Genomic DNA, 16,481 nt, shown 5'->3' with positions numbered 1-16,481 from the left:
ACAGATCTTTGCTGAGAGTAAGAAGATTTGTCATCCGAACATAAGGAAAGTGCCATTTTGAAGAAGATTGTGTTAGGACTGCAGTATAGCAGTTAGTTTTCTGTACCTGAAGGGTACAGCATAATATTTCCCTTATTTTTCCTGCCATATATTTCCTTCAGAAAGTATTCACAGAAGGGAAGGACGTGTGTGTGGTGTTTTTTTTGGGGGGGGGGGGGAATGGGACAAGTGATGGAAGCAGCATTGTACCACCAAGGTAGAGCTCCAAAACACTGCATATATTTAGAAATGGTATGGACCTTGTGGTGATGTCTCACCGATGCTTCCATCATTTGACAGAAGGACTGGATTCTTCAGACTTCTCTGCTTTATTCATTCAATCTGTATGGCTGCCCATCTTATCTAAGTGACTCTGAGCAGTCCCTAGCACGGGGGTGTCAAACTCGATTTCATTGCAGGGCACATCTTGGTTGTGTTTGACCTCAGGGAGGGTGTGGGTGTGGGTGGGCTTGGCCACATCATTTGTTGAAGCTCCGTTTTCGGTCACGACAGCCTCCTGCAACCCTCTGCCAGCAAAAATGGAGCTTTGGGAGACAGTGTGTGGCCCGCCTAGGCTCTGTTTTTGGCCACGACAGCCTCCTGCAGCCCTCTGCCATTGAAAATTGAGTCCCCTGAGCTCCATTTTCACTGGCAGAGACACCACGAGCTGGTCATTTGCTTTTTCCAGGATGGCCCTGTGGACCAGTTCTAAGTACCCTGTGAACTGGATCCAGACCGCGGGCCTTGACTTTGGCACCCCTGCCCTAGCAGGTAAAAACAGTCTAATAAGACCACGTAAGAAACCAATACAGGTTGTCTTCATTTAACAACCACTCATTAGGTGACTTCTTCAAGCTACATTCATACTTCTCACTGTTCTTCAAAGTTCTGGCTGTCCCGGTAATGCTGTGATCACGTGATTGTGATTTGGGCACTTGGCAACTGGCTCACACTTGCAATGGTTGCAGTGTCCCACAGACACATGATCACCATTTGCAAACTTCTCTGCCAGATTCCCATAAGCAAAGTCAATGGAGAAAAGATCACAAGTCACTCCTGTAAGTCACCCAGCAGCAATTACTTTGCTATGCTTGCACTGCGACTTGGTGTGCCCTCACCCACCCTCCCCTTTCTTGTAACAATCATCTCCAATCACACCACATGCTACACCTTATATTGCACTTTAATGTCTCCTCTCCTGTTACAAGTAGCCCAGGACTTTCTTAAGGATCCATGGTTGTTGCTTAATGACAGCAACTGGGAGTCCTGGGATGCCATTGCTCAGCGAGGTAGTCATTTGATATTGCGTCCTATGACTGCATCGTTTAGTAATGGAAATTCTGGCCCCAATTAGAATTAGAATTCTTTATTGGCCAAGTATGATTAGACACACAAGGAATTTGTCTCCATTGCATAAGCTCTCAGTGACATACAATAATAGTGATAGATCACTATCATTGTTAACCAATGCACATGCAAACATATAAAAACAATTCCTAATCAATTTTAAAAAACAAAATCATGATTAGTGGCAGAATACATCTTACATCAATTCAACACAGCCATTACAGGAATTCCCCACCATTGTTGGCCCATCAGGCATAGCACCGGAGCCATATCTTCAAGATCTTCTTAAAGACTAGGAGATCCAGGCCAATCCAAGGTCCAGCACAAAGGTTTGTTGTACAGGGGTGGATGCCCCAATAGATAAAGTCCCCCCCCCCCCGAGTCCCATTAGATCAGGGGTGTCAAACTCAAGACCTGCCGGCCAGATAGAGCCCACGGGCCACCCTGGAAACAGCAAGGACTGGTCTGTGGTACCTCTGCAAGCGAAAATGGAGCTCAGGGGGGCAGTGTGATGGCCCTTTTCACTGGCAGAGGGCTGCAGGAAGCCATCACAACAGAAAATGGAGTTGAGGTGTGTGTGCAGGGGTGGGGAAGCTCCATTTTTGCTGGCAGAGTGCTAGCAAAACAAATTACTAGCAAAAGTGGATCCCTCCCCCCATCCCACAGGTGGCCCTGACATAGGTGATGTCGATCTGGCCACGCCCACCATGACCATGCCCACTTGGACACACACACACACACACACACACACACACACACACACACACACACGTCAAATACAATCCTGAAGTGGCCTTGCACTAGATGATACTCTTTCATAAATGGGCCTTGCAACATGCCTCTCTTGCTAGTCCTGATGGGATAAGTGGATCTAACATAGTTTCCCTTACACAGCATCCTGCTGCTATCACATTTTGACATCTCCTATGGGCAATAAACAAATGATGGATCACATAGGAAACATTAACACAGAGAAGCTGATACAATAGATCTGTGAGAGGAAATTGTGGGAAGATATGCGCAGAATCCCGGTGCTCAAAATGAAGTGAAAGGCCCTGGAATTGCTCATGTTTTGATATATGCAACATTAAAACAAATAATTATTTAAAGACACACCCACTATTTTCATTATATCTAAAGTCAAAAATACCACTGTTTGCAGCAATCTTTCTTTATATGTTGGGCTACAACTTCCATCAAAATAGATACGTCTGAGGGAAACTCATTAGATATATTGCAATTTTTCTGAACGAATGCTGGCACTTTCAATAGTACCACCTCTGTGCTATGGCTCACTCAGTGGTATAACGTATATTTTTTAAAAAAGTGACGGCTGGAGCTGCCCTAGGTCATCGTTTTAGAAGGTCTGTAAGACCTAGGCTCTCTGGGAAAGGCAGCAACTGCCTTACTTGAACAATGAGTTTCAATTAAGAATGCAAATTCCTCTGTTTCATTTATGGACATATGCGGAAAAATTCAGATTCCGCAAAATGGCCAAACCAAAGGTTGAATGCAAAGGCACTAGAATAACTGAAGAATGCTAGTATGAAAATAACATTGTATTAAAACTTATTTAATGCACCTAAATAAGTATAAATGTAAGCTACTTTTAAGCCACCGCTCACATGGATTGATTTTCTATCACGATACAGTACTCCCAGACTCCTATTTCTGGCTCTGGACAGAGGCTTGCCAAGATTAAGTTTTCCCCTGCCTGGTGCTCTTCTCATTAAAAATGTCTTAATTGAATCCAGAAACTCTTTGTATCAGTGAGACTGTGAGGCCTGCTCAATCTCTCTCTGATATTAAAGTAAGTTTTCTCCAGGTTGAGATGGATTCCTGGTAATTTCATGAACGCATCAATAGCTTTCTTGGCAAGAATATAGAAGTGTTTCGCCACTACCTTCTTCCAAGAGTCTAGCCTTTAATCTTGATATTGCCTACAGGTCTTCCATCTAAGTACAAACCACTAGGGCTGTTTGTGCTTTAGGCTGAGTTTCAGAAAGGTGCTTCAAAGTGTTCAGGAACACAAGCTGTTTTAAGCAGCTGGGCCTTTCCCCTGGATTGTGTGTAGCAGATGGGTTCTATTTTTATGCTCCCGCATGCTCCAAAATGCCTTTTTGAAATCATACCCAAAGCTGTCCATGGCCCTACTAACTAGACTGACCCAGCCTAGCTATTTCAGATTAACCAAGGTTTGCTATTATAGAAGGAGGAAAAGAACAGACTTATATGCAAGGGCTAAAAAGCATTATTATAGAACACACAGTGCTCCCTTGGGGCAGAATCATGCAATTATTTGGGGCCAATTTGATGGAATTGTTTTGCTTTCTATCCACACCCTTCTCTTGCATGGCCTGTTTCTGCTTTAGAAATGCCTACGTTTCAACCCTGATGCAGCTATTTGGGTGGCAAAACAACAAATTCTCTGCACCCTCAACGAAAGCCTCAAGGATGTTCTAAATTATGGACTCTTCCAGCCAGCCACCAATGGCCGGGATGCGAAATTCCTAGATGAAGAGCGACTCTTGCGCGAGTACCCACAGAGTTTTGAAAAGGGGGTACCCTATCTTGAGGTAAGGTTGCTGCTTATCTGACAGCACTCTTGGGTCAGAGAGGGATGAGCATTATGGGAGAACACTGGTAGTTTACTCTAAAAAAAAAAAAAACCAAATAGCAGTATGTGCATAGAGTTGTCCACTATTTGCAAAAACCCTGACTAAGAAAGGCTGCTTACATCATCACTAACTTGAGAAGCATTTCTGATGTAAATGGTTCCTAGGCAAGGTGATATTTTTGGCTCTGGTTTCCTTCCTCCTTTCCAAGGCTTCTATCACTTGACTCACCTTTGTTTTCTATTATTCCTACTACCACTAGGAACGAAGCTATCATTTCCTCTCCTTCGCCTTGCTGGTTGCTAATGTCTAGTCAATAATTGCACATACAATAAAACTACTGTGCTGCCCAGCCAAGTTGATTTTAAAGCACCAAATATTTCCCTGCCTACTTTTGTAGTGAACTGAACCAATGTGGCTGTGAAGTCAATGTGGGACAAGCCTCTGTATTCCACTGGTTTGGTTGGGTTTGGTTGGGTTTTATTGGACTTATATGCCGCCCTTCTCCCAAAGGACTCAGGGCAGCGTACAACATAAAAATACATGTGACAAAAGTTTAAAAAGATTAAATAGGAAATCCAATAACCTTCAATTGGCAATTTCCTGGTCCTGTTGTCTATGCTTCTCCAAGATAATGGGTAGTTGGTTCAGCTTGCTTTTATGAAAGGGAATTAATTAAATGGAGCATAGCAACAACAACTTCCAGCCAGCTAACTCATATTTTTCTTTTATGGGGGAGGCCGTACTCATTTCTTGCTCTTCATCAGAGATTTCTTTACTCACCAATGCTTTCAAGTGTTGAGGAGAGTGAAAAACTGGCCAGAACTGCAGACTGGGAACTTTCAAGCCTGGGGAAATTTTTTTAGTAGCCATGGCCATTATATCAATAAAAGAAATAGTGGTTAGTAGTTGAGGCAACAATAGATTTCTAGCATCAAAATGAGTAGGACTTGAATTTCCTGGGACCTGTTTTTGTGTTTGAGGGGAAGTGATATTTGAGCAGAATTGATCTATAAAGCCTAAAGACTATACGCTTTTTCCATTTTTACTGAAAATTGATGAGAAAAATAATTGCTGAAATTTGGTAAGATTTGCAGAAGCTACAAATTTGCACTTTGGCTATAGGTTATCTATTCTTTCCCTATAGATGTAAATGCAGGGAGACTTCCTTTAAGGAATGCCTTGTTTAGCAATTGTTTCCAGTTATGATGGTGATGAAAAAGTCCTCACATTTACAACCTTCACAAGTCTGTTGCAAAGGAAAGCTGAAGCAAAATTGTAAAAGAGTGATGTTTCATTTCACTTAATGACTGAGTTGCCAACTGTGGTTACTAAACAAGGACTATGTATATCTATAACAGTGGTGGGTTTCAAAATTTTCAGAACCTCTTCTGTAGGTGTGGCCTGCTTTGTGGGAGTGGCTTGCTGGCCATGTGGCCGGATGAGAATGGCTTGGCAGTCATGTGACTGGGTGGGCATGGCCAACTTGTAAAACGTGGTGAAACTCACTTAACAATGCTTTTGTTTAGCAACCAAAATGTTGGCTCAGAAACTCTGGCATTTGAAACATGCAAGTCTTAAAGCTGTCAAGTTAAAAGACCCTTACACTCCTAGCTCTTTAGAAAAAAAAAACCCAGGGGTGTTCAAACTTGACAGCTTTAAGACTTGTGGACTTCAACTCCCAGAATTCCTCCTCCAGTCATGTTGGCTCAGGAACTCTGGCATTGAAGTGTGCAAGTCTTAAAGCTGTCAAGTTACAAGACCCTTGCACCCCTAACCCTTTAGGGAAAAAAAAAACCCAGGGGTGTTCAAACTTAACAGCTTTAAGACTTTAAGGTTTAGATAGGACTCTTAGAGGCGGGCAGGGCAATTGGTGAGCCAGTCAATCAGTGAGCTGGCAGGAACTGGCAGGAACCCACCCCTGATCTATAACCATCTGGCTTGACTTACTGGGGTATGGATTCTCAGGGTATGACTGATTTCTTTCTCGTTCCTCCAGGACAATTGCTAAGTAGCATTCAGGAAAGGAAAGCATTCACATTCACATACATTGGATTTTATATTTTAATATGTATGCTAAGCCTCCATGAGGCTCTGTAGTTTTTTAAAAAAAACCATTTCATTATATAGCTAGTCCTTGATTTATGACCACAATTGAGTCTTGAATTTTTTAAAAAAATAGAATTTAGTTTTATTTTCAAAACAAACACAATACATAAAATCTTTCTTCTTTACATACTGTAGAAAGTGTAAAGGTTTTCGTGCATCTCTTCCACAGTCATCAAGCATAATTCATATTAACTCAAGTATTTTAACTCAAATATTTATACATGTTACCCTTATACGTCCATTTTTATTTGACTATAATTGTTTAAACATCCTTGATCATGAAATATACCAAGATTTAATACATAACCACATACTGGCATTTCATTTAATATTTCTAAAATCCTCCAATAACACTGAATCCTTATGTCCTATTCTAGCTAAACATCCATAATATTTAGTAACAAACTATTCTAATCCTCCTTTCCAGATCACTGTTTACAATTTTCATCCAATTTCCTTATATTGTACCCATACATATATATAGGTTGTCATCATTATCCCTCCTTTATTTGACTATATCCTGTATCATAACATTTTCCCCCTAATAATCAAAACTTAACTGTATCTAACTTAGTTCTTTTTTATTAACCTTTATATATAATCCAAAAGGATTTCTAATCTTCCTTTTATGGGTACCATTCAATATTCATATCCAATTAATACTTATCATAACACTACACATTGTATACATTATTATCATTATCAATTATTTCTTTAACTATATATATTATAACTAAGTTTCACTAAGTTTAACTAGTTTTAAGTTATATTCTTCCATCTATCAACCTGTATCTTTCCAATAACAAAACAATCTCATATCTTCTGCCATTTGTCTAGTCATCTTCTAGTCATCTTCTTGATCAGCTTTGTATGGACTCCTCTTAGCAACTCCTTGCTTATAAGATCTCTCATATAATCTTGATGCCCTTTTTCTGTTTCCTTATTCAGTTTGTATTTGATTGTCAGCAGTGTTATCAAAATTTTTGCTAGTGGAATTTCTTTCTTTAAATCCATAGATTCTTTAATTTTATCTTCTTCTATATCTTGACCTTTGAAATAGATTTCCTCTCCATTTAATTCTTCTTTCTGTATTCCATTCTTTCCATTTTCAGGAACAAACCAACTACCATAGATATCAGCAGGTTTAATCTCTTTATATTCATTTTCCACTTCAGTTTTTTGAGTTTCAATCACCAGGTTTTGCATTTGATGAACATTTTCAATTTTTTCATCATATTTTCTTGTCATGTGCTCTAGGTATTCCAGTTTTTTCTCTACTATATTTGATAATTTCTGTAGTCTAAAAATATATTTTGCAAAGTCAAGACCTCTATTTTTCCTTGGGATTGTGTCATTTTGACAAACACAGCTACTCTAGCTTGAAAAATCAACAAAATTAAAGCATAGATTCCCAAAGAACTCTGCTCTCACTTCTCTCTGGTTGAAAACATACTTCAAAGGGACATCTGTGTGCTCTTATCAGTCTTTAGCCAAACATTAAAGCCTTGTGGTGTCAAGTCAAAGCAATCCGTGAAAGAAAGAAAAACGTTCCATTTTGAATACACAAAACTCTGATCAACAATACCTCCCAGCCTCCAGAGCGGAGACACTATTAAAGAGTTTCTTTTTATATCTTTTTTGTATATCAAATTAGAAAAAAAGGTCCAATCTTTAAATGAATTAGAAAAATACCCACAGCAATAAAAGAGGAAAACTTTAGTCTGTAAATTACAGAGTCACAAAGAGAAAGTAGAAGAAGAAAACTTAATCCATCCGTTTCAAAAGGTTTACATAGATTCGATCCATGTAAATAACATTTAAAAAGTAAGATAACCACTGTCTAAAACCATTGATTCTTCTATTCTTTGATTTAAATAGTTTTTTTGAGTTTTTATAGGCAGTCTCTTTTTTTAAAACAATAAAAATTCCTCACCAGCTGGAAACACTTTTTCTTTCCGTATCCTTCCATTTTGGAGCTGCCCCAACTTGGTCAGCCTTGGCTGGATTTTTTGTCACCAGCTTGAAGAACTTATCTTGCTTCTTTCGAGGATTTTGCGATATCCCCGAGATTAGCAAGACGTATTCTTTCTGTTCACCGTTTCTTCGGGATGGTTTAGGTCGGTTTGGACCACTCAGTGGCAAAAGTGTTGGCTGTGTCTAAAAGCATTGAGACCATACAGCCATCTCGCCGCAACATTGGCTCCTCCTCCAAGTCTAGAATTTTTGTTGCTAAGCGAGACAGTTAAGTGAGCTTTGGCCCATTTTATGACCTTTCTTGATACAATTTCTTAAGTGAATCACTGCAGTTGTTAAGTTAGTAACATGCTTGTTAGGTGAATCTGGCTTCCTCATTGACTTTGCTTGGCAGAAGGTTGCAACAGGGAATCAAATGGCCCTGGGGACACTGCAATCATAATAAATATGAGCCAACTGCCAAACATCTAATTTTTGATCATATGACTGTGGGGATGCTACAAAAGACATATGTGTGAAAAACTGCAACAAGTCATTTTTTCCAGTGTTGTAACTTCAAATGGTCACAAAATGAACTGCTGTAAATTGAGGACTATCTGTATGTGCAAATTTTCTCTTGCTTGCCAGTTGCTTCACAAGCCTAAGGTCAGCAACTTGGTGTTGTTGTTTTTTTATAAATTACAGAAACTAAAGCTCAATGCTGTTAAACATTTATCTATTTTCTTTGCATTCTTCTTTAATCTCAAGATTAAAGAAGAATGCATCAAATATATCTAACTTTTGTTGGACATCCAAGATTATGTATCCATCTTCCTAACAATCTTTGGGTCCACAAAGAAACTGATCCTACAATGTGGAAGAGTTTTGAAAAATTATGGAATATAGGGGAATGATGAAAGTTGGATGTGTTTCTTTCCAGAACTGTAATTGCCTTCTATTAAGCTACAGTCAAATACAGCCTGTAACAGTTTGGATCTAGAAGTTAGTCATGCTTAATTCCTGTTAAAACCTTCAATGAGATTGAAGGGCTGGTAATAATCAGATTAACAGTAAGGAAGCCTTGCCCGTAAACTTGCAATATGATTAATCAGATGCATGAAGTGCAGGAGAGTGGGAAGGACAAAGTAAGACCACAGAGGGAAAATGATAAATTAGCTAAGGTCTGGAAATATAAATTTGTCTTGAGTCATTTTTGAAGAGTGGGAGGTACTGAATCATATGAATATTCAAAAATGATGCATTTCTTTCAGATCTATGGAAATTAAAGCTGTAATGCTCAGAGGAGGTGGAACTGGACATTCATTTTTCTATCCATAGGGACTCATGGAAAAGTGTGGAGAAATGCTAAAAGCCCATATAGTGTTCTGAATTCAGCATTTTTCATACATTTCAGCAGCATGCAATCATTAATTTTGTCTAAGTTTTAACTGAATCACAGCTATGCATTGCAACTTGCATCAGATTAGTATGATGTTCCTTTTGTCATTTGCCCACTCTTGACCTTCCCTGCAGATGCCTCTTTCTGGTGAGTAAACTCCATACCCGAAAAAATAATTTTATTGGACGGGATGGTATCACTGATGGTTTAAGGGATGTAATGGATTGAAAAAGCTTAGGACACCAATAAAAAAATATTCCATTTCTTCCCCCATTCCCCGCCACTCCCAAAAGCAGGCTTTTTCTGGAACTGATACGGTGGAGGTGTCTTAGGGGGATGCCAAACATGTACCAGACATCATATGCAGCCTACAAATTGGGCAACTCTGAACTAAAAGAACAAGGAATGGCTTTAGATTTAGGTGAAGCTATGAATGAAGTGTCCTCTACACCATTCCATATTGTCAAGAAATACTGGAGGGATCTATAGCCAATAGCCCAAACCTGCTGGATCCAACTGTGCTTTTGATTTTCTGCCTCAGGAAAGTACTAATTATTGGGCATCACTGAAAATTAAAAATTGGACCTTTGATGCCAGTTAAGAGTGTCACTCCAAGAAAATTAATGAATGGAGGGAGAGCGTCAGGGCAGGGAAAGAGAGTGGCAACTGCCCAAGTCAAACAGATGCTTACTGGGATTCTGGAAATGTTTAGGCAACAACTGTGATTACACACCTGTAAGCAATCCATCAAGGTGTTTGCATCTGCTGTCTTGTGAAAAAGGGATGCCGGAAGGTGCCAGAGAAGGAATCTATTATGTGTTTTAAATTTGCAGAATTGTGCCATTCAGTTGAATTAGATACTAGCCTTCGAACATGCCATGAATGGGTAGCATCTCTATGGGAGAAAGAAACCATCACTTTATTTACGTTTATTTATATTCATTCATGTTTTAACCGAGGCTGCAAATACATCCATTCTGTGTACAGCTGCAGTCAATGCCCCACCTCCCCTTTCTCTCTGGTCCTCTTATTGTCATCTTCTCTACAGTTCCGCTACAAGACACGAGTATACAAGCAAACCAACCTTGATGAGAAGCAGCTAGCAAAACTTCACACAAAGGTGAGAAAATCAGTCTCTGGAGAGAATCTAAATTGGCTGTAAAAATCCCAGCTTTTTGAATTATCATCCAATATGTAAAGTTGGCCTGTCCTTTTAGATGTCTATTATGCAAATAAGACAAAGTATAAGAGTTTACTTTTTTATTTAATCTTCCCTGCTCCTTTTAAGAGGTACTAGCCTTCCAGCAGACTAATAAGGATAAAAGATCAGGCTGGTTGTTTGGTCACCTTATTGACATGCCTGCATTAATAAGACTTAATACAAAGAAGAATACCAGCTAGCAGATGTTTCTGCTTAGTAAGTTTATTGACATTTATTGACATTTAAGGGACAGACAATCTATAGCTCCTTGCACCATCTTCGAACGTTCCCCAAATACGTCAGAATTTTGCAGCAAATTGCCTGTTTTTGACTCTGAAATGTTCTCTTTGTTTTTTTTAACAAATTCCAAAATATAGGAGTTAAACCTGTAGATTTCACCATAGTTTCAGTTGAGAAAATGTGACAATCCTAGATCAGGCCAAGTCCAAAAATGCCAGGGAGTAAATAAACCTATAGACATTAACAACATCTATAGACAATCAACCAGCCCAAAAGAGAACAAAAAGACTCCAGCACCTTTCCACCAGTAATCAGCACCTAGATCAACATAGATTAACTCCAAGGTTAACTTAAGACCAACAATCAAGTAAGCAATAGCCCAATCAAGGAACTGCCAAAGAGCCATCAATAAACAGCCCAACAAAAGAATCTCTAAAACAACCCTCATCCACACAAACAGGCAAGACACCAGAATGTAAACTGACAGCAAACAGCACTGATGATACTACCTAGTTAGGTTAATGAAATGTCTGCAAGAAAACAAGCAAGTTCAGAGAGCATTAAGGACCCCTCAATCTTTAGTAATTTTAAGGCAAGCTTTAGTAAGCTTTTTAGTACATTTTGGAGGCAGACAAATAAACACATAATTAGTGTAAAAAGTAAAATGAAGCTTGTAGTTAAAGACAATTGTTTGCTGTAACATGATGGATGAGAGGATTGTTGAGGACAGGTTGTTCTTTGTTTAAACTAAAATTCATTCAGCCTCAAGAAGTTATGAATGGCTTGAGCTTTTGGTCGAGCTCAGCTTTATTCCTCTTTTAAACCTACATTGTAGTTTTTCCATCCAATCCTCATTGGTTATAATTGACAAATCTTTCCCCAGACGGGTTTGAAGAAGTTCCTGGAATATGTGCAACATGGAGCAGCTGAAAAAGTGGCACGGCTCTTGGACAAAGGGCTCGATCCAAACTATCATGATTCTGATACTGGTGGTAAGTGCCATCTGGGAGACACAAAGAGGGGGGGAAGAATGACTTTGGATGCCAGCTACACAACATTCCTCCCCACAGTAATAATGCAAGGTTTTCTCTGCAGAAACACCTTTGACGTTGGCTGCCCAATTAGATGGGACCATTGATGTGATCCGGCTACTGTGCCTTGGCGGTGCCCACATAGATTTCCGGGCAAGAGATGGAGCCACAGCACTTCACAGAGCTGTCTGTTCTCACCACTATTCGGCCCTCATGGTAAAGTCAAATGCTAACTTGTGCTTGGAGATTATGGCAAGGGTAATAGAGATCTTTTTAATTTTCTGCCTATTGGCATAGTCGACTAATAATGTACATTTTATTAGATAGATAGATAGATAGATAGATAGATAGATAGATAGATAGATAGATAGATAGATAGATAGATAGATAGATAGAGACAGAGAGACAGAGAGACAGAGACAGACAAACAGACAGACTCCCTCCCTCCCTCCCCCCTTCTCAATCTCTCTCTCTCATAGCACCCAAAATTAAGATAAAAAACAATTATAATAATCCAGGGAAATTGGCTCTTCTAATTACAGAGAAGAGGTGTGCAATTTTTTCATCAGTAGATTCATAGAACATACTTGGCAAGAATTTCATAATGTGAGATAATATTCAAGAAATCCTGGGTTTAATATACTTGGGGAAGAGTAAACTGTTTATTGCAGTTTGGAGAAATAACAGAGAAACCTATTCCTAAGATAATAAATCATTTTTTCAAAAGACACCCTTGGAAGCAAACTTTTGATTTCATCCAGGTATCCTTTCACAAAAGGGAAAGAGTTAATAGAATAACAGAGTTGGAAGAGATATTGGAGGTCTTCTAGTTCACACATCCACACCCACCTGCTCAAACAGGAAATCTTATACCATTTCAGACAAACTGTTGTCCAATCTTTTCTTAATGTTGAAGCACCCACAATTTCTGGAGGCATTGTGAGTTGAAATAACGGATTTTAAAAATAAAAGTTAAAAAAAAAACATGGTCGGGTCTATGTATTACCACTAATGCTGCTTGATGCCCCCAAAATTGCCATAGAGCAAGTTTGACTTTACTCAGGATAGGAAGCAATGTTGGACTGATGCTGCCATTGCTCAGCTATATTTTTCTCTGTGGCTTACACAGGCACTCTTGGACCTGGGTGGCTCCCCCAATTATAAGGACCGCCGTGGACTGACCCCACTCTACCATACAGCTATGGTTGGAGGTGACCCACACTGCTGTGAACTTCTGCTGTACAATCGAGCCTACATTGGCACCACTGATGAGAATGGCTGGCAAGAAATACACCAGGTGAGGTCCTTCATACCAGTCAAAATCCAGCCATCCCAAATTTCCATGCGTGGTGACTCAATTGTGTGGGCAAGGAAACTAGCAACCCACTTTATGCCCTGTATGTGTTTCCTGCTAGGGCTGGCTTGAAGTCTAAAGATTGAGGGGGGGTGGCTGTGACTTGCACATGTCCATCTGACCATCTACCCCTAGACCTTCCATTCCTGACCTCTGTTTCTCCACGTACCAGGCTTGCCAACATGGAAACTCCCAGCATTTGGAACACCTGCTTTTTTATGGTGCTGAGCCAGGTGCACAGAACGCATCCGGGAATACAGCATTGCACATCTGTGCACTCTACAACAAGGTAAGAATGATTAATTTTTACACTCCAACATTAATCAATAAAGTGATTTAAAGCATCTGGAAGTCTGGACTCCTGCTGAGGACTCCTGTTGTAGAGAGTAAGGATGATGATCTTGACAATGATATGCTGGAACCATTATCTAGGCAAAAGGGGCTGAAGTAATGTTCTGGAGATAATATTGACAAGGAGATCTCCCTAATGTCAGTGTCTCCAATGTCAATGTCTCCCTAATTCAGTTGGTATAAGAAATAGAGAAGGAAAAATAGAAGTAAACTAGCAAGATTCTGTATTGCAGCTATTCTCAATACAAGTACTTTTAGCCTTCACATAGAATTGATTTCGCAATCTCTCTAGTGGGGGTGATACCCGCATCATTCATTGCACTTGTGTATATTTGCACTTCACTTTGCCAATTTAATTTCCCTCTATATCTAAACTACCTAATGGGTGTAGTATTTTGATTGGTTTACATATGTATATGCTTTGTCACCAAATTGCAAAAATGTGACTCTGAATGGTAAATAACAGTAAGTTGCACAATTGGGGAATAATATATGTATTATTCTACCTGCTAGGACAATTTCCTACATCCCCCCCGCCAAATAAACAGAATACCAGAATTAGAAGGGACATTGGAGGTCTTCTAGTCCAACCCCCTGCTTAAGCTTAAGCAGGTAAATCATTTCAGACAAATGGTTGTGTCAAATGTCTGAGACAATTTTGTCCCATGGAAGATAAAAACTATTATAAAGTTGAAACCATTTTTCTGTATAAAATTTGGAAGGCTATATTGACCAGCTGCATCACATATGTAGCTTATTTTACTATGGATCCAGCCTACACTCTATCTCCGGTAGACGGCTAGCTGTCATTGTCCTCAAACCCTCATAAATTTGTGGATTCACTTAGTCTATCATCTTTGGAATTGTACAATCAGGTAACCAGAACTATTTGGCAAGAAACTAATATTTCCTTAGCCCATCTTTTCTGCAAATAACTCTTCATATATTGTGAAGTACAACAATCTATTCAAGTAGATAAAATGAAACCAATTGAATTAGATTGACTTTATTAATGTTATTTGAACATCTGTGTCCTCTCCTCTCCTCCCTCCTGTCATTTGCTTCCTTTCCCCCTCCCCCAAATAAATCAGCTTATCTTGAGATTTTTCACTCAGTCTTCCTTTATATGTCAGACAGTGTGGAATTAAGCCACTCTTTCATTCTAGACATAATTTATAAAGAATGGTTATAATATATGTCCTCTTATAATTTGGTATACTCATTTGTATCATGGCAGCATTTCACATAACACCTAGTTATAAAAATAATAATACAATAACTTTCATAGTAGATGTTGATGCCATTTGCACTGCAGCGCATGGCCAGGGGTGAAATTCAGCAGGTTCTGACAGGTTCTGGAGAACTGGTAGTGGAAATTTTTAGTAGTTTGGAGAACCGGCAAATATCACCTCTGGCTGGCCCCAGAGTGACGTGAGAATGGAGATTTTGCAATATCCTTCCCCTGGAGTGGGGTGGGAATGGAGATTTTGCAGTATCCTTCCCCTGCTACGCCCACCACGCCCACAGAACCAGTAGTAAAAAAATTGAATTTCACCACTGTGCACGGCATACCATATTCTTTATTCCAAAGTTTTAGAAATATTTTTAATGAATTAGTTTTATCAGACAGAGGACAGATACCTTATGAATTCCTTTTCTAAACTCCATCATCTTCCATTCACCATCAAAACTAAAGGATACAATTTATCTGAGTCTAGGTTGGAAATCTACATTTGCTTTCTTTGGGATTTTCTGCCTTTAGACGGAAAAGGAAAGATCATTTATTTATTTTAATTTTTTCTTTCATTGTGTCCAATTCTCAGAGATTGTTTGGACAAGTCCCTATAGTTTTCTTGGCAAGGAAATGGCCTTTTCCTCTTTTTTAGGCTGAGTGGAACTGACTGGTCTAAGAGGGCTTTGTGCCTAAGTCAGAATAGAATTCATGGTCTTTTGGTTTCTAGTCCAGTGCCATGGCAATAGTAATAGGACTTAGATTAATATTCCACTTCATAGTGCTTTTACAGCCTTCTCGAAGTGGTTTACAGAGTCAGCATATTGCCTCCAACAATCTAGATCCTCATTTTACCCACCTCGGAAGGATGGAAGGGCTGAGTCAACAACCTTAACCTCAGCCTTAACCACTACACCAAATGGCTCGAATTTTAAATGTGTATACCTCCAAATTTGCAAAACATATTTGAATATTAAAAAGTCATGCCAGTAAATCCAATAATCTATTCCCGTAGAATTGATGATTTACTCTGGAATTTGATAACATGAGAAATTTCCTTTAACTAAACAGGAAACAGCCATTTACAATTATGTTTTAGGGCAGCGTTTCTTAATTTGGCAACTTTCAAGTGTGTGGACTTCAACTTACAGAATTCCTCTGCCAGCATGCTTGCTAGGGGATGCTGGGAATTGAAGTCCATTAATGTTAAAGCTGCCAAGTTGAGAAGCACTGCATCCTGTGCAGGCCACACCCATCCCGGTTCTACAAATGCAAAAACAATTAAGATATATCATGATGATCTAGCCTGTGACACAATTGAGCTTGACACCGCTGGTTTAAAGGAACATAAAAAAGAGGATTCTGCCCTCCCCCATCCTCCACTTTCCATATTCCAATTACAATTTGTGAGGATGAGGATATTGAAAACAACTTCAACCAGGCCAATTTGGAAGCATTCCAGTAATATTAGTATTAGTACTGCATTCCACCCAAATGCAGCTTTCCTTTCCAGATTTCAGCTTTGAAAAATACTGATCTGCCCAGAATTGTAATCCAAGGAGAGCTGTTCACAGGAATGGTCAAATAAATTAACATGGGAGCCATAACTAT

General features: G+C 39.3%; 1 protein-coding gene across 1 annotated transcript in view; it reads left to right on the top strand.

The window, feature by feature from the left end:
- SHANK1 (SH3 and multiple ankyrin repeat domains 1) overlaps nucleotides 1-16,481 on the top strand; it is a 98,596-nt gene that overhangs the window by 29,515 nt on the left and 52,600 nt on the right. The window contains exons 3-8 of the mRNA XM_087713687.1: nucleotides 3,759-3,962; nucleotides 10,511-10,582; nucleotides 11,787-11,895; nucleotides 11,999-12,150; nucleotides 13,064-13,231; nucleotides 13,461-13,577. Coding sequence (XP_087569813.1) covers nucleotides 3,759-3,962; nucleotides 10,511-10,582; nucleotides 11,787-11,895; nucleotides 11,999-12,150; nucleotides 13,064-13,231; nucleotides 13,461-13,577 — 822 coding nt within the window. The remainder of the gene's footprint in view (nucleotides 1-3,758; nucleotides 3,963-10,510; nucleotides 10,583-11,786; nucleotides 11,896-11,998; nucleotides 12,151-13,063; nucleotides 13,232-13,460; nucleotides 13,578-16,481) is intronic.

The sequence above is a fragment of the Thamnophis sirtalis genome, unplaced genomic scaffold, assembly GCF_051295495.1.
Source record: "Thamnophis sirtalis isolate CommonGarterSnake01/CBP01778 unplaced genomic scaffold, rThaSir2_p1.2 scaffold_4, whole genome shotgun sequence".
Lineage (NCBI taxonomy): Eukaryota > Metazoa > Chordata > Lepidosauria > Squamata > Natricidae > Thamnophis > Thamnophis sirtalis.
The sequence above is the reverse complement of the archived record's forward strand: the minus strand, read 5'-3'. Positions and strand labels throughout refer to the sequence as shown.